The sequence below is a fragment of the Calidris pugnax genome, unplaced genomic scaffold (assembly GCF_001431845.1).
Source record: "Calidris pugnax isolate Ruff unplaced genomic scaffold, ASM143184v1 scaffold17, whole genome shotgun sequence".
Lineage (NCBI taxonomy): Eukaryota > Metazoa > Chordata > Aves > Charadriiformes > Scolopacidae > Calidris > Calidris pugnax.
The window spans coordinates 5178266-5199338 of record NW_015090794.1 but is presented as its reverse complement, the minus strand read 5'-3'; the positions used below and the strand labels follow the sequence as shown (position 1 = coordinate 5199338).

Genomic DNA, 21073 nt, shown 5'->3' with positions numbered 1-21073 from the left:
GGTAACTACAACATTTTTTATAATTGCAAATAAATGTGAAATTAATAAAAAAAAAAAAAAAAAAAAAAAAAGTGTAACTACAACATTTTTTATAATTGCAAATAAATGTGAAATTAATAAAACTAATCTTTGTCCTGTAGTGGGTATCAGCAATGAAGTGATAGTCTCTTCAAAAACTATCACTGTTCCTGAGTGGAAGAAGAAAGACAAATTCTTTAACTACTTCTCTTCAGCTTGATGAATTTGTGATCTACTTAAATGGTTAAAGTGAGGAAAAAGAGAAGATACAAAGTGCTTTAGGTTAAGGTGCAAATTATGCACAATTAACAATGCTGTAAATGAATTACAAGGAAAAGGTTACTCCACAGAAAGAATTGTGCTGCATGGTCTGTTTTGTGCTATGTTCTGTTCTCATTACTTCAAAAGAGCAAATGATAAAGAAGAAGGGGTTTCACTCCAAATCCTTTTTGATGGAGCGTCCAGGTTTTGTGTCTCCAGATAAAGACTAATCCTTACAGTGCCATGTTTGGGAAACACATGTCCTGAAAGCCGAATGAACCGAATGAAGAGGATCTGCCCCAGCCAGTTCTCAGTCTCTACTGTCCGCAGCAAACAGGTCAGGAAAAAGTTTGTCCAAATTCCTAGTGTTGCTGATCATTGAGAAGAAGCAGATGGTACTAAATCAAGAAAAATAATTTCTGGTTCTTGCAGCAGTACAGAGGACTTTGCCATTACTGGGTTTTTTCCTCAATTTTCTTACTTTGTTTTTACTTCTAAGTTTACAGGTGAAAAAGTGGTAAAAACTGATGAAAGCTTTCACAAAAAAATCCTGGATTTAAAATGTTTTTCAACTTATCAGTCTTGAATACCATTTCCAATCTTGAATACTGTTCCTGAATGTTCTTTCTCTCCTCTTTTCTTTACAGGCCATTCTGTAGATTTTGTCATTGCAGTGCTCTGAATTCTGAAGATTATAGCTAAATCGTAGAATTACAGCAGACTAAGAAATAAGAAATACCTTACTATGTTATTAAAAAGAGTAATCAAAATTATTAGGTTTTTCTGTTAAAAGAATGAAAGTGAATCCATAGGTTTTAGCATTAACAGTGGAGGTCACAACCTCAAAGATTACATATTTAGGGAATATTTAAAAGACCATTTTTCACCAATAAAATCTTTTTAGATTCTTTTTTTCCACCAGGTCCTGTTAATAGAGTTTTGATTTAAAATGTAAGTACCATCTAAATAAGTTTCTGCTCTGTAATTCTGATTCTGAAGTGGGTGGCAGTTAGAGACATAGTAACAATTTTATATCCATGTCCTGTGATTCTTTCTCAGAAGCAAATGACATCCTGTAGGATTATTTGCAGCTGGTCAGTATTTTTCTGCCATAGTCTGCATAGAGCATGGAGAACTACTGTTCATTCTGACAAAGTATCTGGTATCTGTTCTGGGGGGAATATCTGCATCCAGATTTTTAATGCTGTCAGATATCACTGAAAAAATTTAAGTTATGCAAGTTCTAGGTATTTGAGTTCATTCACCTGATAGATTAAATATTACTGTAAAAGTTCCTGCTAAGGAATAAGGAAATAATTCCACTGTTAAATATGTTATTTTTTCTTGGGGATTAAAATACGACCAAAACTGAGATCCATGCATTAGAGATGTAAAGATAAGTGGTTACAGTTGAAGACATGGGATGAGGTAAATGAATAGAAAATGAACTTAAAAACCCAGGACAAAGGGCAAGACTTTGCAGCTTTGCTCAGGCTACAGAAATTCCACATGGAAAAGAATTGAATCAAGAGTTTACCTATAATTTTGTTCCTAGGTTGTGAATGGATTAATCCTTTGTAAGAACAGAAAAGAAAATTAACCTGTATTTCAACAGTCACTCACCTAACCTTGTATTGAGTTTAGTAACCTGTGTTTAGTGGTTGAAGAAGGAAAATCGATAGGTGATAGGCCTCCAGGACTCCACTGGCTCCTGCTCTGACTGCGGGCTCTTCCTGACACGAACCAGGTTTTTGGTTTTTTCCATGTTTGATAATCTTTAGGTGCACTTATGAGAAGCCTCTAAATAGCATTAAAATTTTCAGTTGAGCACAGTTCTGAAGCAGTCTTCTAGACTGCTGAAAGTAATAATAACAACAGTAATATAAAAACAGAGAAATTAAAAATGTGTAGCAATGAAAAGGAAGAAACTAATTGGACTTGAGAGCTTTTAGGGTCATTATGGTGAATATAGATGGAAGAGGACATTTACAGTGAGCAAATGTTGAAATATCTAAATAAAATTTGAGGACCTACATAAGGGATTACAGATGTGAACGTTCTTGAGATACATGTGGCAAATGGTTGTATCAGTCAGAATGGATATTCAGACTCCACGTGAAGGAAAAGGAACAGAGAATCAGCTACTGGATGCTTTGGTGTAAGAACTAGTAACCTTTTTATAATGCAAATAAAAGCATTTGATGTTGTGTTTGACTAAGGAGAGCTGTGAGCAATTAGCAGCCCCAAAGAACACATCAAGAATCTATTAGGACCAGCTGAGCTGCAGACAAGATGCCAGATCAGTACAGTACATTAAGTCCTTTAAAAGCTGGTGGTAAAAAAATCTAAGCAAGCAGAATGGGGAACTTCACATTTAATTGAACTGTTACAAACACCAGTTTGGCTGTGACTAGCCTAAGGGTCTTCAATTAATAAGTCATCAATTCGTAACTGAATTGTCTTTGGATAAGCTCAAGATTATTTTCTTTTTGTTGTTGTTGTTGCAGGATTCATAGCAACAATTCTGCAACTTTCCTTATATAGTCTACAGCATCTACGTACATCATCTTCTGCCATGAAGTCGTTGTTTAAATTACAGACCCTAAAATCCTTGTGGACTCTGAAGCCTCCTAATAGGATTTTCCGTGGACACCCCAGGCTCTTTGCCTCTGATGTGTATTCACAGTACGAGTCAGTCAGACGCGGCGAACAGCAAATACCAAAGTACTTCAACTTTGCAAGTGATGTACTGGACAAATGGTCTGAGCTTGAAAAGGTAGATGATCTTCCATTGTGCAGATGAGATACTTTATTTGAAATTTCATTTGAAATAAGTTGGGTTTTTTCTTTATAAAAAAAAAATCATTTCCCAAAAGCAATTTGCACTAGGAGTCTATACTAAATTTCATTCTTTCTTGCTTTATTTTAAAAGCGTTTCTTGCCCTTGGGCCTCCCTGTGTAGGTAGAAAAAGCAATGGTATATCTGTTTTACTTTGATTTAACCTCAGAATGGCTGTGCTTATTCCTTCTGCAAATATTAGATAATCACATCATAAAAATACAGGTAACACAACAATAACATTGCGTGCTAGGGAAAATTCTCTCACAAATGTTTAACTGCCTTGCTCCAGAGTGGATTCTACATTTGTCTGGATGTCGTGTAGTTAGAGACCACTTAACTCCCCTTTTTCCTGAGCAATCAGACTAGAAAGAGTCCTCAGATACTGTGTTGTGCTGTTTTAATTTGTCCTCTGCCTGTGCTGCTCCTGTTTAATAGTATTCCATCCAGAATATGAGGAGATATTTTGAAGTATTTCGTGTTATCTGTTATTTTATAGGAGCATTAATGCTCAGCGTAAGTCTTAAACTGAAATAGGACCCAGACTAGGACTTGAGTCTGGAGACAATTGGGCTGGTAAACATTTCAGATTCAGAAAAGGAGAATTTATTGGGAATATCTGAGCTTGATCCATAGCAAATCTCAGTCCATTAAGGACAAGGGAAAAGTAATAGCGTATATGAATACTCACATCTTCCATAATTTACAGATACTTGTCCATGATAATTTCATGGGGTCTTTCAGAAGGAAATATTTTGGTTTTGAATCTCTGTGTTTTGTAGGCTGGAAAGAGACCATCAAACCCTGCCTTTTGGTGGGTAAGTGGAAAAGGAGAAGAAGTGAAGTGGAGCTTTGAGGAGCTGGGGTTCCTGTCTCGGAAAGTGGCCAATGTGCTGACTAAAGTATGTGGACTGCAGAAAGGGGACAGAATTGTTGTGATTCTGCCACGAATCCCAGAATGGTGGCTGGTGAACGTGGCTTGCATGCGAGCAGGTCAGTGAGCATATCTGAGCCTGGTAAAACTGGTTAATCCAAATAAATCAAGAAAATCAAGAATTTATACGGTTTATAAAGGAAAAGTAATGTAATAATCTAGTGGGTGGGCTTGCTACTAATTACACAGGTGGTCCTGGAGAATTTGCACTCGGTACTGTAGGATAGGTGGCCTGTGCAGCAGGCATGGAGATGACAGAAGCCAAGGAAGAGCCATGGAAGTCACCAGACAGGTCCACATTTCATTCCTTACAGACAGCACAAGCACCTGTATTACTCCACTTGTTTGGCTTGGGAATGCCAGGGCAAATTTATCTCAGAGGTCAGTTTGGGAGTAGTTAATAGTTTAGGTTCTTAGAAAACAATCAGATGTAAAAAATGCCATCCCAAACTAACTTTATTGCTCTTCCAGGAATTGTCTTAATTCCAGGAATATCCCAATTATCAGCCAAAGACATATTATATCGACTCCAGGCATCAAAGGCCACAGGCATCGTTACCGATGACACACTGGCTCCTACTGTGGACTCAGTGGCATCTGAGTGTCAGTTTCTGAAAACCAAGCTAATCGTGTCCAAAGGCAGTAGGGAGGGATGGCTGAACTTCACTGACCTGTACAAGTGAGTATGAGTTAGGGACCATGCAGTCATGATGCAGACAGCAGACCTGTTCTTCACAAGTGCTCTTTTACAAGTATTCGTCAACTACAAATTCTCATCAAATGCCACCATTAAGGTGTCAGTCATGCCTGCTTGATTGCTGATCATATCAGAGTTGTTCACTAACAGTGGTCCTGTTTTGGGCATTTTCTTATTGTGTTCTTCTTAAGGGGAATTCCATCTTTGAGGAAGTGTAACTCCACATTATTTTAGTCTAATTTGGTGAAAAGCTTCTGTGAACTTTATTTGGGGTAGAAGTTCTGCGATACACAATATTTCATTACATTCTGAAGCCTGTGTAAAGTAACTATTGAAGTCACTCTATTGAATGAGAATCTCTCTCATTCTCTGTTTTAAAGAAACCAATCTGATGACCATTCCTGCGTCAAAACAAGGATTCAAGACTCAATGAGTATCTTCTTTACCAGTGGAACCACAGGTTCTCCAAAGATGACTGAACATTCCCAGGGTAGTCTTGGTTTCAGACCCCTTTTAAGTGAAAGGTATGAACAGTTGGTTGAACATGGGATAATTGAAGCTACCGCAGCCCTATCTTCCTACCTAGTGGAAAGTCACCACATTGAAATTCAGACTCCTCTCTTTCCCTTCCTCTGTCCTATGTTATGACTGACATCATACATGTATGATATACATACATGTATATTTATGTAAAGATATCGTTAGGTGCCCTTTTATCCTAGAGCTAGCTCATAAAACAAACTTATTCAGAGTGCCCAGTGCCTATGTATCTTGTCAGGAATCTTGGGCTTGTTGGGTTTTTTTGTTTTCTTTTTTTGTGGTTTGGTTGGCTTTTTTCAAGCAAAAAAATTTCATTATTCTTTTGTTAATTTTTTTCTGCTCTGTCAGGTACTGGTTGGATTTGACTCCCTCAGACGTGATATGGAGCACAGCTGACACCGGATGGATACTGGCTTCACTGGCATCTGTTTTTGATCCCTGGGTTTTTGGATCATGCATCTTTATCCATAAGCTACCACAGATTGAATCAGCAGCCATCCTAGATGTAAGGAAAAACTCAGAGATGTGTTAACCTGTAGAAAGGGCACCAAAAAAATTTCTTAACAGCATCCATAGATTTCATGAGGGTTGTGTCTATAGTTGTGTTCAAGACGCTGTATCTGTTGTGTAAAATGTACACAGAAGGGGCCAAACCTGTGGTTCATTCGTACATTTTGCTCATAGCTGGTGAGAACATGAATAAAAATCATCCAAAAGCAGCACTAATTGCTTGCCTTTTGTTGAAGTGACTATGGAAGTATTTTCAGCTGGTATGAATGCAGACTGAAACTGAAGTGTTTCTCTGCCTACACTGGCCAAGATGATAGTGAAAAACTCCCTATAATGTAGACAGAGACAAGCTTATTCTGGCCGTGCTCCAAGCTGTGCGAGCTGTCATGTAGACATCTTAGCATGGGATTTTGTCCAATCAAATATTCTGTGAATCTACGTATCCTACACCAACTGTACGAGGTTTTTTTACCCAACAGAGAGCATATGGTGCTTTTACGTAGAAAGGAGAGCTATATTTGCCTGCTATATGACCTGTTTACTGTACATCCACAAAGTATTTTCTTGTCTGAGTTTCATGCCTTATTGTTTAACTCACTAGACTCTCTGCAGATTCCCTATTGACGCGCTGGTTGGTGCTCCAACATTGTTCCGCATGCTGGTACAAAATGATCTCTCCAAGTACGTCAAAAAATTATTTACTAATGTTGAATTTACCCTAGATAAACTTTAGTGATCTCCCCCAGATCTAGCTGCTTGACCCAAAATAGGGTAGTAACTTAGCTTAAAATATCCTTCATGAAAAAACTGTTATACAAAATGTGTGAGTTCCATTGAGTCTTATGATCAAACATAGAGAAACTTATGTTTTTCCTTAGAAATTTGAGACTTTTACTACTGAACTTGTCAGCAAATCCCTGAGGGTATGAAACTGAGCACCTGTTAAATTCTTTAATAATTTTCAATTACCACGTTAATTGTCCCTGCTTTGGAGGGCTGTCATCCTAGAAAATCAGTGTCAGCATAACTGTGAGAGTGTGACTTGTGGCAGTTGTACACCATCCCCTGCCCCAGTTCTCACTGCCTGCCACCCTTCCTTCCTCCCCTCCTGCACTTTCTCACTTGGGCTGTTGCAGGGGTCAGCAATCAGGACCCTGGCTCAGCAAATTGCTCTGTGGTTACAGACGTGTCCTTAAATCCCAGCTGACTTCGGCAAAACATTTACTTTATTTTTCATCTGTGTTTGACTATTAGTATTTGTATATATAATGTTGAGCACAGACTGATATTCTTGCTGTATCAGGAGCCAAAGGATCAGGAATCCTCTGACTTCCCTGCTTCATGGGACTAACTCTGTCATTAAACAGTTCTCCAGCATTATTCGTAGTTGCGTGGTCCTTCTCTTGCCCGATGGATTTAAGTACTGATTCTTGTTTTTTAACTCCCTGTGAAGGTACAAATTCATGAACCTGAGGCACTGCATGAGTGGAGGGGAGCCACTCAACCCAGAAGTCATGGAGCAGTGGAAAAGCAAGACTGGACTGGACATCCATGAAGTATACGGCCAGACTGAAACGGTACATCTGTAGGGTCAATAGTCTATTAAATCTCTGCAATTCCTTTTTGCTTTCAGTGTTCTAAACACAGCTTGTTTCTTTCTTCACATTTCTGTGAATGTTTTGGTAATCTCTTCCCTTGATAACCTCTGAAAGAACACAGAACCTCCTCACAGAACCTGTGAGAAATATGGATTGCTGGGAGGAGATGTGCTCTAAGATTTCCATAAATATCCTTGAGGAAATTCCAAGTGACAGTGACAGACAAGAGGGGAGAGTTTGAATCTAAGGAAGAAGACTGGTTAGGGTTAGCAGAGGGTATGAATTCTTCACAGAAAACAGAACAGGATTATTTCAGGGAGTTTCTTGATTTTGCTTATCTGTACCACACAGCACTGACATATAGGACCATATGAATCTTAGTTCCTCACTTTGGAATTATTCTAGAAAATACATTTGGTGGATTGAATGTGAATGTAGCAGTTTTCTATCTATTGTAAAACTTCATTTTGATTTTTTACAGGGAATAATCTGTTCTGTTTTTAAAGGAATGAAGATTAAACCTGGATCAATGGGGAAAGCAGCTCCCCTTTTTGATGTTCAGGTTTGTTGACTGCTCTTTAGATTCTTTCATAGGGATTTTTTATTTGGTTTTGGTTGTTTGTTTTTTTTCCCCATTGGACTAAAATACGTGTTGTTTTTCATTCTAGATCGTGGACAAAAATGCTAATGTTCTGCCTCCAGGACAACAGGGGGAAATTGCTGTCAGAAGCAAACCTATAAGACCACTTGGTTTATTCTCTGAATATGTAGTAAGGACTTTATTTTATTCCTCATTACCACCAATCTCCCCAAAATCTCTCAAATTGCAAAGTGGTTCTAAAGGCTGAATGTCTTTCACCAGGTTATTATCTATTACTATAGTAATTTGTTTGTTGGATTGATGGATGTTAGAAAAGGGAAGAGAAGAATTTGTTCAAGATTGATTTATTATTTTTTTTTAAGACTCAAAATGGTTTTGTTTCTTAAACCAATTTTATTATATTTTATAGCAATGTCAGTACAATTCTTGGAACATCCTTGACTGAAAAATTAAGTTCCAGTGCATTTAACTTGTGCATTATAGCATAGTGTATAGCTGATGCATACTCAAAATCTAAACTACTCTTTGTAAACCACTTTGAGGATAATCCTAAAAAAACAGCAGAAAGTGAACGTGGGGATTTTTATGTCACTGGAGACAGAGGGACTATGGATGAAGATGGATATTTTCGGTTTATTGGAAGAGACGATGACATCATCATTTCTTCAGGGTCAGTTTGCATGCTTCCTTTCTAAATCTACCACTGTATAATCTTAAATGTGTTCTTGGTGAGCTTCTGACATCATAGTGCTGTGATGAATATATTGACCTCTTGAATTAGGAATACTTGCTCTTATTATTAGCTTTTCATAGACCTGCGGTATTATCTTGGTGCTGTCAGTGGCATCTCTGTATCCGTTTCCCCAGCAACTTCTCATCTGTTTCAACAAAGATTGGAGACTTCCATTGGCAGAGGAGGGATTTTAATCTGGTTTGGTTTTTGACTGAAATTGAAGGACATCTCTATTGGACTCAAAGAGCATTGAGACATTTTATTTTTAACGTGTTGAATCTTGATATTGTATGATGTGATACCATAAAGTGGCATCAGCTGGTACTGCAGACCCCAGCTATCAGGGGGAATGGAGCTCCAGCTTATGAGCCACAAGGAAAAGGGAGAGAGATGGAGAAGTATCCACTGCCCCAGCAGTCCTCTACCACATGACCACCATGAAATGCTCCTACCTTTTAACACAGCTAACTTTCCCATTCTGCCTAAAGTTTCTGTAGTTGGTTGTTGTTTTGTTTTGTGTTTGTTTTTCCTTTCTTCAATATGACAGTTAAAAATCATTTGGTACCAGTTTTCCAGCTCATAAAACCAAATCCTACATTTTTGTTTCCTTACCTAGATACCGCATTGGGCCATTTGAAGTAGAGAGTGCCCTGATAGAGCACCCAGCAGTAGCAGAAACAGCTGTTGTCAGCAGCCCAGATCCCCTCAGAGGAGAGGTAACGATGCTGAACAGTGGTGAGGGAAACAATATGTTTGTTTAAATATATAACTATATAAAGCAGTTCCTACTTTACTGAATAATGTACACCTTTTAGGCAGTCACGTCATCATGGATAATCCTACTTAAGATGACAAGCAAAATCACATCCTGTTTACATGCCTTTGCTCTTCTTAGTTTCTTTTCATCCCAAGAAGGTCTTCTCTGTGGAGAACATTACAGTGATGTTTACTTTTCCCTTGTTGTTAAGCACTTGTCCATACACTGAAATTGTCTTGTCTGGCTGTCTTCGTGTAGCCAAAGTTCTATTGTAACTGTCTAGCATTGGATTTGGGCTACATGTGTGGAGAAAGCACAGTCCTGTGCTGGGACGATATGGGCCTACTGTCCTCAGTGTGAACTTCAGAGAGAAATAAAATGTCCCTCAGCTTCAGGGACAACTCTGCAGAAACACCTCTTATTATTCCTCCTTCTTGAACCCCGCTGAGAGGATAGAGAAAATGCTCTTGCATTGTAATGATGGCAGGAAAACTGTGCTTTCAGCTTTTCCTTCCACATATACCTGTGTAGAAGCTGGGCACAACCGTTTCTTATATTGCACTGGTTTCTCTATTCCTCCCTTCTGCCTGTCATGGTTCTGAGCAGTACTGCTCACTGGTAACCTGTGGTGGTTGGTGGATGGGTGGTGTCAGCTCACTTCTGCTGACCTGATCTTACCTTACAGGTTGTGAAAGCATTTGTGGTCCTGTCCCCTACCTTTTCATCCACTGACTTGAAGAGCTTAACCTGTGACTTGCAGGAACATGTCAAGAAAACTACTGCTCCATATAAATACCCTAGAAAGGTAAATGCTTCTGAGGAGAAACTTTAAACCAGGGCACCCTTCCATAAATCTCAGGAGAATTACTGTTTGAATTTCCATAATTCACCTGAAAGAGACAGTGGTAAAGATTCAGCTAGAGCACTGGCTCCAGAAGATCTTTCCTAATGTTAGCTTACATTGTTTTTCATGTATTTGGGTAAAACGCTTGTTTAAATCTCTCAAAATTTCTAGGTTTCTTATGATTTCCTAGTGAGATCTGAGTGTTCTAAGTCAGGCTTACAGTCGTAATTCTCTATTTTGTATTTAATCTTCAACTGAGCACTCTCTTTGTGACCTTAGGGTAGTACCTGACTGAATCTGAATAAGTTTTTATCTGCTGGTCCTCACAGTTAATAAATAAAAGGGAAGTCCAGGAGGATACACTTGGTGTTTCTCAGTAATCCCAGCACTACAGGAAAAGAGCTACTAGCAGTGCTTTAATCCACCTGTGTGGAACTCATAGGAACTAAGGACCATTAAAGACTTGTCACCAATAACATCCTTTTGCTCTTCTTTTTGTCATTCGTCTCTGACCTCTCATACCATTAAGGTATTCATCCTTCTGTTAGAGTACTCAATGTTACACTGCTCAGTTTGATTAGCTGGGAGGCAGCCACACAGAAGTTTGGCCATCTAAGCAGCCAAAGAAACTGTTTCACAAGTGGCACAGCGTTCTCCCTTGATTTGGCTTGGACTTGATCCTTTAGGCAAGTGGTCCTTGCTGATGGTGATCCTCTTAGTTTTCCATGTATGTTGACAGCCAGTCTTGGAAAACCAACTCTGTAAAACATACTACCTTGTTTTCTGTCTTTTTTTTCATTTAGGTGGAATTTGTCCAAGAGCTGCCAAAGACAGTCACTGGGAAGATCAAGAGGAACGAATTAAGAAACAAAGAGTGGGGACGGATGTAGCTTTACTTGAAATTTAACAGAGCTTCTTTCATTCCATTAATGCTATATAAATCTCTTTGATATAACTGCCTTCCTTCTAATCTATTTTTGTTAAATGCCTGAGCATCAAAAACTGTAGAGAACAGCAAGAGGTGATGTTTGCACCAGCTTGCCAAGCTTCTAATGTTGCTGAAGCACTGTTGGGAAAGGGAACAAACTGTACAACTCCACTGTAGTTCTCAATGTCCACGAGCCCACCAGAATTTGGCTGGTAACCCATCTCTTTTAGATAGTGTCCAACATCAGTGAAGAGATATTGTTGGTATCGGTTGTCTAGCTCCAAGCTGCAGAAAAGGCAGGCATGGATTTGAGTGGTTCAAGTGCCCTCTTCTTAAATACAGCATGTTTAAACTAAAGCAGCCCACCTGGCATTTACTGAAGATGGAAAGACGCCTCTTTATTGATCCCACCATATGACCTTCATAAGCCTTTCTTGTTTAATACATGCATTGATGACAAGCAGCACCAGCTTCTTTCATGCTTTTTCCTCTAATACCCTCTCATACAGTAGTTTCATTGCTTGCCCTCTGTTCTGATCTTTGCACGCAATAGACAAAACTCCTCTACCACTTCTGGTGGTCTTTAAAATGAAGTTTGCTGCTGGGCAGGTGACCCAATTTGTAGAACAGACCATGGTTCTTTGCCGCAGTATGTGCTTGCTACAGAACCAGTCTATTTCTGCAGCCGTTTGCAGGTGAATCCAGTGAAAAAACTCCCTTGATCTTGTTTGGATGATCACGTCTCTGTTTAACATTTAGCTCTTAGCTTTATGGAGAAGCATGTACTGTAGTGTACACACCCTTACTTCTTACAGTTGCACATGCAATAGTGGGCAAAACTTACTTTAAGGTTATATTAGTTCTTAGCTGTTTGTCCTCAGGGTTTTTTTTAAATTTTCTGTACTCAAAGAAGATTTCATTTTCTGGCATGAATTTTCATTAATTGACAAAAGCATTCCCAGCCTTCGAGTCCTCTTCTGTTCATTAAATAAGAAGAAATTGCTGGAGAACAATAGCATCTTTAGGCAGGAAAGAAGGTCTTTTATGGCTGTGTCTCACTGCCTGGAGTTCTGTGTCTACTGTAAAGTACTGTGCAGCTGTAAAGTAAGATTTGGGGAATTCCAATTTTGAGAAAGTGAAATATTTTCTTTCTTGAGAGTAAACACTTTGTTTATGTCAGTGAAACAATTTCTGTTCTAGCAACTGCTGAAATGAAAGCAATTGTCAATAAATACATTTACTTCATTCTTTTTTGACAGTGGCTTCATTTTTTGTAATGCTCCTTAGTATTTCATAGAGATTTCGGAACACTTTTCACGACTAAGGTTTCTAGGAGCATTAGATTACATGATTATCAAACTAATCATTAGTTTCTTGAATGCACTTGTTTGGGCATGTCATTTGTCACTTTCTCAAGTTCTTTTTCTATTACACAGCTTAGTTTCCTTTAAAAGCCACGTACTCCTGGACCTTTTAGGGACTTTACGTCTTCTAGATCTTTCTGCTTGGTTTCAAATAAACAAGTGTTTAAAAACAACGAGAAGTGGACAAAACAACAAAAAGTCTGCAAAAAGTAGAATGATAAACAAGTGTACAAACTGGAGTTCAGAGCCCCTGGAAACTCTCCTTGTCTCTGCAGTTGGCTGTTTGGGCAGTTAAACTTCAGTAATGTGTGAGGATTGGGAGGTTGATGGGTTTTTTCCCTCACCAAATTTAAGGATCTAAAATCAAGCAACTAAATTCAGAGCCTAAAAAGGTTCAGACCCAAAAAAAAATAAAAAAGGTCTCAAATGAAACAACCACACTGAAGACAAGAGTTTTACCACTGATTTCAGTGGGGTCATGACCCTTAGCGCTCTAAATTCTAGTGTGACCATTACAATAATTTGCTCTGTCACCTACAGTGATCCCTTGCTTCGCTGACCTTAGAAACTGGGATTCTGTTGTGCTCTAGTACCCATTTTTTTGCATGAATGGGCTAGAATCAAAGTCAAGCAGACTGCCAGGATATTTTTGCCATGTGCTGTGGCTGTAGTCTGTGAGGTGCTCTGCTCCATGCTGCAGTAACCTCTTATCCTTGGTACTCAACTTTTCTGTCTCATGTTCAAGGAAGATGGTTTAATTCTCCTCCTCTGCTCAGGATCAGAGAATCACCAGTACCTTTCCTCTGATGCATGCAGAACAATTTCAGAGACACAGGCTTGCAGCTACAAACAGTTGAAAGCAAAATACATTTGTCTAGCACATGACTTGTTTTTGGAGTCACAAAGCGTGAAACTTTACTGATTGTATCATTCTGGCTGAAAAATATAATTTTCAATAGACTGGCCTTCCCCTTTGAGACCTCCTCTCCATCCCTTTTACAGCCCAGCTTCAATTTGATGTTAATCCTGGAGACAATAGAAAAGGTAATACCTGCATCAGAAATGGTCTTCTGTATCAAATATATTTTGATACGTTATTTCCAGAGAGTTTAGCCTCTCATCCAAAGCCTATGGAAGGGACATGGTGACTTAGGTACATATGGTCTCTACAGGGACTACAGAAGTGCAACATTATGATGAGGTTGCCAAACAACCTCACCCAGGTGTTAATGCTGCTGGTGCCTCTGCACATTCTGCCTGATGTCTGCAAAGACAGCGCTGTTGTCCCTTGTGTCAGGATAACAAGGGAGCAGAAATGGATCATAAGGAGAAAGTTGTTTTGTTCTTGAGACGCTCTGATCTTCAGCCCCATGCTTCAGAAGATAATTAGCCCTTTTCTCTGGTGTTTTATGTGTTTAGAATGGGCAACACAGCTGTTCTAAGGACAGCAAACAAGGCAACTGATTATAGTTCTTTTACAGGACTTGTTTCTTTCTTTTGGAGTTTTATAACCGAGAGAGAAATCTTCAGTTTCAGCTGGGGACAGGGAACTTGCTTCTTCTTCAGTGTTTTCCCCTTAGTGGTCATATAACTTTTTTCTGAATTGGCATAGTGGCAGCACAAGTCCTGCAAATGCATTGCTACAGATGGGGATGAGCAGTTCTATTGCAGCAAGATTCAAAATCCACATTTTTGGTGGTAGGATGAGAACAATGTGTAGGTGCCCCCTTCTTTTGAAATCATGTCTCTTGTCTTCCAGCCACTAGCCAGGTTGGAAGTATTGGTAAGTTTTTAAACTGTGAGGCATGTTATTATGCATACTATAAGACTATTAAATTGGGCAAGCAACATGTGTTTATACTGAAGACTATCTTGAAATAGGTATGAACATAAGACCCCATCTTTTGCTTTAAGAACCCCTCTAAGGTAAATGAAATGAGAACTGAGATTATATTCAGTATGTGAGAAATAATCCTTTCATATATGATGCTGTCAGAAACTAGCAAGTTGTAGAAAATCATAGGACATGCTTTATGTTGCATGTATACATAAATATTTGGGGTGTGTGTGTTTGTATGTATCATGTGTAAGTATTTTGGCACATAAGGTTCCTCTGCTTGCATTAATAAGAAAGTTAATATTTAGTTTTATGTCTTGAAATCCTTAGTACATTTCCAGAATGCGTTTGGAACTTGGTCTTGCAGATTTACTGGGTGGTGATTTTTGTAACTTTGCATGTGTCATTTTAGCCAGTCCATTGAGCAGGAGCCTTTTATAAGTGATCTACAACTTCATCTCCTTTCCCACAATGCAAAAAGTTTGAAAAAAAGCTGTAATGAAAAACAGTCTGAAATAAGATAAGGTCATGACGGGACTGTTCTCTGTTTAGCAGTGTATCACTTAACTACTCATGAGCGAGCTTTCTTTCGTTTTAGGTAATAGATGAAAATGGTAACATTCTGCCTCCAGGAGAAGAAGGCAACCTTGCCGTCCAGATCAAACCAGCAAGGCCTTACTGTCTTTATGCTGGATATGTGGCGAATATTTTCAGTTCACTCGTGACTTTTGAAGTGCCTCCCTCCAACTATGTTTGCTTAGCTTACAGAAACCTGAGTTTTTCACTCAGCTCTGAAGGCATCATAACTGCTCTTAGACGCACTGGGTTTGGTTTACCACTGAACCAAAGATTTCAGAATTATTTGCCCAGCTCTGCTTTTAATACAAAACTCTTATTTCCTCTTTAGGTATCGCACTGAAGTAGAGAGGCAGCGCCCTGATAGAGCATCCAGCAGGAGCTGAAACCGCTGCTGTAGGCAGCCCAGACCCCACTGGAGGAGAGGTAAGGACATTGATACTAGGAGCTACCTAAAATATCTAGTATATGTGTATATTGAGAAATAGCTGTGCTTGTGAGGGAAACCTTGGCTTGTATTAACGCTCTAAAGATGCAGACCATTTTCAAATACATTTGAGGACATGAAGAGGCATCTAACTTTCTTTTGATTTCAGAAAAAATTGGGGCACTTAGGCCAATTTGAAACTCTGACATGGCTTCTCTGAGTCCCAAGGAGGTCCTATACCTTGAAGCAATGTCCCCTGGCTATTCTTCTTAGGAAGGCCATTCAGCAAATGTGGCCCACCTGTGTCACTTCTCTTCTTGCACACTGTGAGGACACAATGTGGCTGCCCAGACACCAGTGAAGAATTCCGGTCTGCTGGGAAAGCCACTGTGCTCACTAGGAGTAGCTTTAAGACCTGTTTGTGGAACTCAACAAGCAATAAAAACCAGAAAGTTGTCCAGCATCTGGCTCAGAAACTTTTATTTCCACTGGCTTGAAAGAAATTTGATTGTAGAAAATTGCGTTATTCATCTTAGTCTTTCTATTGAACATTAGTCATCAAGTTAGTGATTGCTGAGTGTTGCCTTACTCCAGCTTTCTCCTTCAGGTAGTAAAAGCTTTTATTGTTCTGTCTCCTGAATTTACGTCTCATGATTCTGAAAAATTAATTCTTCAGCTGCTAAAGCATATGGAAAAAAGTTACTGCACCTTACAAATACCCACGAAAGGCAAGTATCGCTGAGTTCTGAATATATAAGTAGTTCCTGGCAATGCACCCTAAAATTAAAGCTCCTCTAACCAAACCTAATAATCATATTAGAAATGCAATCAGGTTATATTTTGAAATAGTAGAATTTTGGGGTTTTTTTCTCTTTGAACTCCTTTTAATAAGGTTTTGAAATGTAACACTGAGAATCTGACCCCATCCTAACTATGTAAGTAAACACTGCCTAACTGAACGTCATAGGCCTCTCCTGATAGGTTCTGATGTTGTCTTCTTACATTGGAACTACAGATGAACCTATATTAGATTTCACTGTGATTATGTACAGGGAAATGAAATGTTCCTTCACCTAATCAAATTGTGTCTACGAGCATAAATTTATCCTAATTATTTTAAACAAAAGAATCAGATTTTACAAATTAAATACAGTTATATAATATCAAATGTATTTCTAGACATTTTGAAATACTAACTGAACAGAGAAAGATAATGCTTGGATGTTACAATAACAGGGTTTTGAATACTATGATGTAGGCAAAGGCCTCAGCTGGCACTGCTCAATAGCCTGTTAAGTTTCTCGGCAGAGTTATCACAGTTTGCACTGATCACAGAGTATCAGGCTCAAAGGGTACTGCAGGTTTGCGGGGAATCTCAGCATGGTTTTCACATCTCATTACTGGTGGCAGTGGGCTGTGCAGAGGTAAACAGTACCAGAGCCTTTCCAGGTGAGGCAGGAATTAAACTCCACCAGCAGAGTATGTAGAATGGTTGAAAAGAACCACAGGGCATCCACATGCAGAGTTAAACATGAATAGTTCATCAGGAGGAGCAGGAAAAGCCCCACCTGGCTAAGCAATGATGCACCAGCTCCCACCAGAAGTCACCAAAAAAGACTTCACTGCCTGTCTTTGGCTTCCCTCAGTTTCTGCCCAACGTTCCAACAGCATTGATGCAGGGTTTTAAATTTATCTTCTTTCCCTGTATGACATCTTTGTTCTGGAAGATTAATTTTTCTGTCCTTGATTCAATCAGAACAGAGGGAAAACATGACGGATATTTTAAATGTAATCCCATTTTTTGAGTGGAATAACTAGAAATAGCGTTAGATTTTTAAGTGCAATCATAAAAACATGTTTGAAAATGTAATCTGGTCACAATTTCAGAATCTGATTCTTTTTAAGCGCATTCAGATTTCAAATAGGAGTAAGTATTTTTTGGCAAAGTAATCTGCTTTGTAGTAATCAGATTGCTCATGTAATCCTTTTATTCTATGCAAGTAACAAGTTTTTTAACATAATCTAATTATGATGTTGGGAAGTAATAATTTTTAAAGCAATCTTAAAAATATCATCCTGGAACAGATTTTGGTTTGGGTTTGGTACTGGTCTATGCTGGGCTTTAAACAGATCTGACTAGGTTTTCCCCTGAGCCCTGTTCTAGTGGTGTAAATTGCTCGTTACAGCAGGGAAGGTCTCTCTCAGGAGGTTCCATCTCTTCTGCAGTCACAGACGTCTCAGTCTATACATTGGGTCAGCCAGACTCACTGACACATTAGTGCAGTTTTGTAATGATACAAAACTTGAACCTGACCAGAAAAAAAAGAGAAAACAGGTGGATCAAAACTTTCTGTTTGGTGTGTTTGCTCTGCCTCATCGACCAGGGTTTCACTCAACCAAATAAATCCCCTTGGGTGCTCCCTTTGAAGTCCAAGTTGTGCTTAAATTCAGTGATTTACAATTGTCCCACACTACTGATTTGAGGAACTATTGAATCACCCACCTGATGAGCTCTGTTTCTGTAGAATTTAACGTTCTTTTTGTTGGTCACTAGGACCGATGTGCTGCCTGCCTTCTTCCTCCTCAAAAGATCCCGTAGCTTTTAAAATCACAGGCTTGCCACAGAAGAGAACACAGCTTGGAATCAAACGGTGTCAAACTGCTAACTATTGTTGTTATTTCTTTTTACAGACAGGTTGGAGTTTGTTCAACAGCTACCAAGTATGATCTCTGGGAAAATCCAAAGGAAGAAACTAAGGAACAAGGAATGGGGAAGAGCCTGGCTTTGCTGCTGATCAGAACGTGCTCATCCTGGACTGCTTTTCTGCCTTCTGGTCTTAAGAGGTGCTGAACAACTTTCTGAATAAGAGTAGCAGCTACCAATTTTTGTTCTGGTGCTTTGGGGTATCTCTAAAGCAATATAGTCCTTGTAACTTTAAATGTATGTGGGAGAAACTGTTTTGAAAATAATGATAAAAGAGGGAAATCAGACTTCCCTTTAGCTTTTGTCTTTATTTTTGTGTGTGCATTGTTATCACTGGAAGCCACAAAGTATGCAACTATGCGTCAAATATTATTTTGTGAGAATGCTTTTTAATAGTTGTTGATAATCAAACTTCCAGCTTTAGCCAGTCAGGGTTGCACGTAGTTTCAGGATTAAATACAATCAAGGATTTCCTGGACTGAGTAGGCAGTTCAGCCTGTGAGATATTTCCATAACAGTCAAGCACAGTTACGTGGGTATGGGTGCAGCAGAGGTTTAGATCATCCCTGTTAGGTCACATCTCACATTTCTTGTTACCCCTCTGTAGCACTTGCACCTCACACAGTGCTGCTACAGCACAGCCTGTGTACTCTTTATTCTTGCTTCAGAAGATATAGACAGTAGTTGAACTCTGACCACAGCTGTATTTGCTGGAAGCACAAAAACACCAGTGAAACAAAAAAACCTCAGGGCTATTTATCTCAAAATTTCCTGGTTGTGCTGTAAACCCATTGTGCTGTACCCATGAGCACATCTGCTGTTGTACCAGAGCCTGGGAAATAGCAAACGTGCTGAGTAGTGAAGCTGTTGATGACCTTTCAGGACAACTAATTGAGTTATTAACTGGCAAACAAACACAAGTCCCAGGAGAGGCTGTGCCAGGAGGGTTCTGCAGGTGGATCTCGCCTCTTTCATACCCTTAAGCTCTGAAATGGATATTGCTTTGCTTTCCAGCTATGAAGCACGTAATTGCCTGAGGACAAAAACAAAGAGAAAACAAGTGCATAAAATGCTGCATCCATGTAGATTACATCAATCTAAATAGATCTGAGTTTGCACTACTGAAACCAGAGGATAGCTGAAAATTTATTTCTTTAGGAGCAGAGTTAGACCTCAAATGAAAAATAAACCACAGTCTCTGGAGTATTTGCGTGTTCAGAGCATTACACTTTTTAAGGAAATTGCAAAAGTGACTGAGAGGAGGTGGTTTTAGTTTTTTTTTATTAATCAGTCCTTTGGAGGTTTATTCCACAGAGAAAGCCTTTAGGCTGCCTCTTGTCCAAAGTGGTCTACTTGAAGTAAGCAACAAACATGCCAGAGAGGAACTGCATCATCTGCCTTGGATGGTTCTCTACCCATTTGCATCAATAGCTGCTCTGAATTCTACTTTCTGGGAGCAGGTAGTTACATTTTGGTGAACAAATGAGAAACTTCTCTGGATTTCATTGCTACTACCATGAAAATCACTGGTCAACTGTTTTTTTCCATGTGTGCTGGTAAAAGGCTGCTATATATAACACTCACTGTTTGAGGGTTGTCATACTACTTATTTGTTTGTTCTAGGACTTTGAGGACAAATTAGGATTATGCATCTGTGTGTGTATCACCCATCATTATTGCACTGAATAATGGTTAATGACATTTCCAAACAGTAGCAGCTGCATTGTGTGTCTCAAAATGTATTTATGTGGTGCAGGCAGCCAGGGGGACGTCTCCAAAACTCTTGAGTGCTCTTAGGAGTTTACCCAGTTTTACCCTGGGAAAAGGGCCAAATCTGGCTGCCTTGTAAACTTGTGAGCAAACTTACTCCTTGACTTCTGTCTCTCCACACTGGGTTGAAAATGGGCTTAATGCCCTCTTGTGTACATGCAGCAGAAACACCATGTGCTCAGAATGGCTCTTTGTGTATTAAGTGGCTCAAGAGCCACATGACAGCCACAGTAAAGTGAGGAATGGGAGAAGTCATTTGCAAAATGGGCAGACCAGATGGAAGATATTGGGCCCTGTTACAGAGGTAAGAAGTTCTGCAAACTCTGACCCAAACATTCTTGCTCTGAGTCTCACTGTATGTGCTCCTGAAGCATAAATTCAAAGAACTGAGCACTGCTGGTTTTTTCTCCAGGTTTCACTGGGAATTTCATGTGGTTGTCATTTTAATTTCTGTGACTGAGTACATTGTCTTCCAGGCACCTTAAGACATAGTTATCCTTGCTCCAAATCTTGACTGAAAAATGGTAAGAAGAGAAGCAGAAACAGTTAAATAGCAGTCAGATCAGAAAAATAGGGTAATTCTCTTTTCAAGTCACCTTAATATCAGTGAACTGTGTCACTTCAGGCAGTCTGCTGTGTGCCCTTTTTACAAAGTGTTAAAATGAGAGACAAGTAGCCGTTAATTCCTTTAGCTTTGAGCATCTGCTTTTTCGGAATATCATATGTGATTTCCCCAGCTGGGGAGGGTCATCTCCAAGCTGTGAACTCTATAGCAGTAGGTCAGGGGAGCTGGCTCTGAGTCCGCAATGAGATACGTAAGACAGGGAGACTTTTGCAAAGTCATGTACATACCAATTTGGACAGTTTACTTCTGAGTGATTTTAGATCTTGCCTTCAATTTGCAAAAGTTACTTGAAAACTTTCAGATACCCCTATTCAATTTGCAAAAGTTACTTGAAAACTTTCCCCTACACATAGGAGTTTTCCTGGAAGATTGGCCATGCATTGATGCCTGCAGAGATTCTACACGTAAGCTCTAACAGCCTGGTTCTGCCTCTCCATTACTTCTATGGCTGCTATCTGTGCTTTTCTAGCAGCATCTCTGACTGTTTCCTCACTTTGATCCTTAATTATA

The 21073-nt window shown here is 39.3% G+C and overlaps 1 protein-coding gene across 3 annotated transcripts; it reads left to right on the top strand.

The window, feature by feature from the left end:
* Nucleotides 1-54: 54 nt before the first annotated feature.
* LOC106884903 (acyl-coenzyme A synthetase ACSM4, mitochondrial-like) lies at nucleotides 55-12483 on the top strand. Of its 3 annotated transcripts, none has more exons than XM_014936655.1 (14): nucleotides 55-616; nucleotides 2879-3055; nucleotides 3901-4111; nucleotides 4524-4731; nucleotides 5130-5273; nucleotides 5638-5794; nucleotides 6401-6480; nucleotides 7253-7376; nucleotides 7879-7959; nucleotides 8066-8167; nucleotides 8541-8668; nucleotides 9348-9447; nucleotides 10174-10293; nucleotides 11136-12483. In XM_014936655.1, the coding sequence occupies exons 1-14, from the start codon at nucleotides 554-556 to the stop codon at nucleotides 11220-11222; spliced, it is 1782 nt and encodes a 593-aa protein (XP_014792141.1). In that variant the 5' UTR covers nucleotides 55-553; the 3' UTR covers nucleotides 11223-12483. The 3 variants fall into 3 exon arrangements, with proteins under 3 accessions (XP_014792141.1, XP_014792142.1, XP_014792143.1); XM_014936656.1 differs by having other exon boundaries at nucleotides 55-2026; nucleotides 2787-3055; XM_014936657.1 differs by having other exon boundaries at nucleotides 522-616; nucleotides 2787-3055.
* Nucleotides 12484-21073: the final 8590 nt, after the last annotated feature.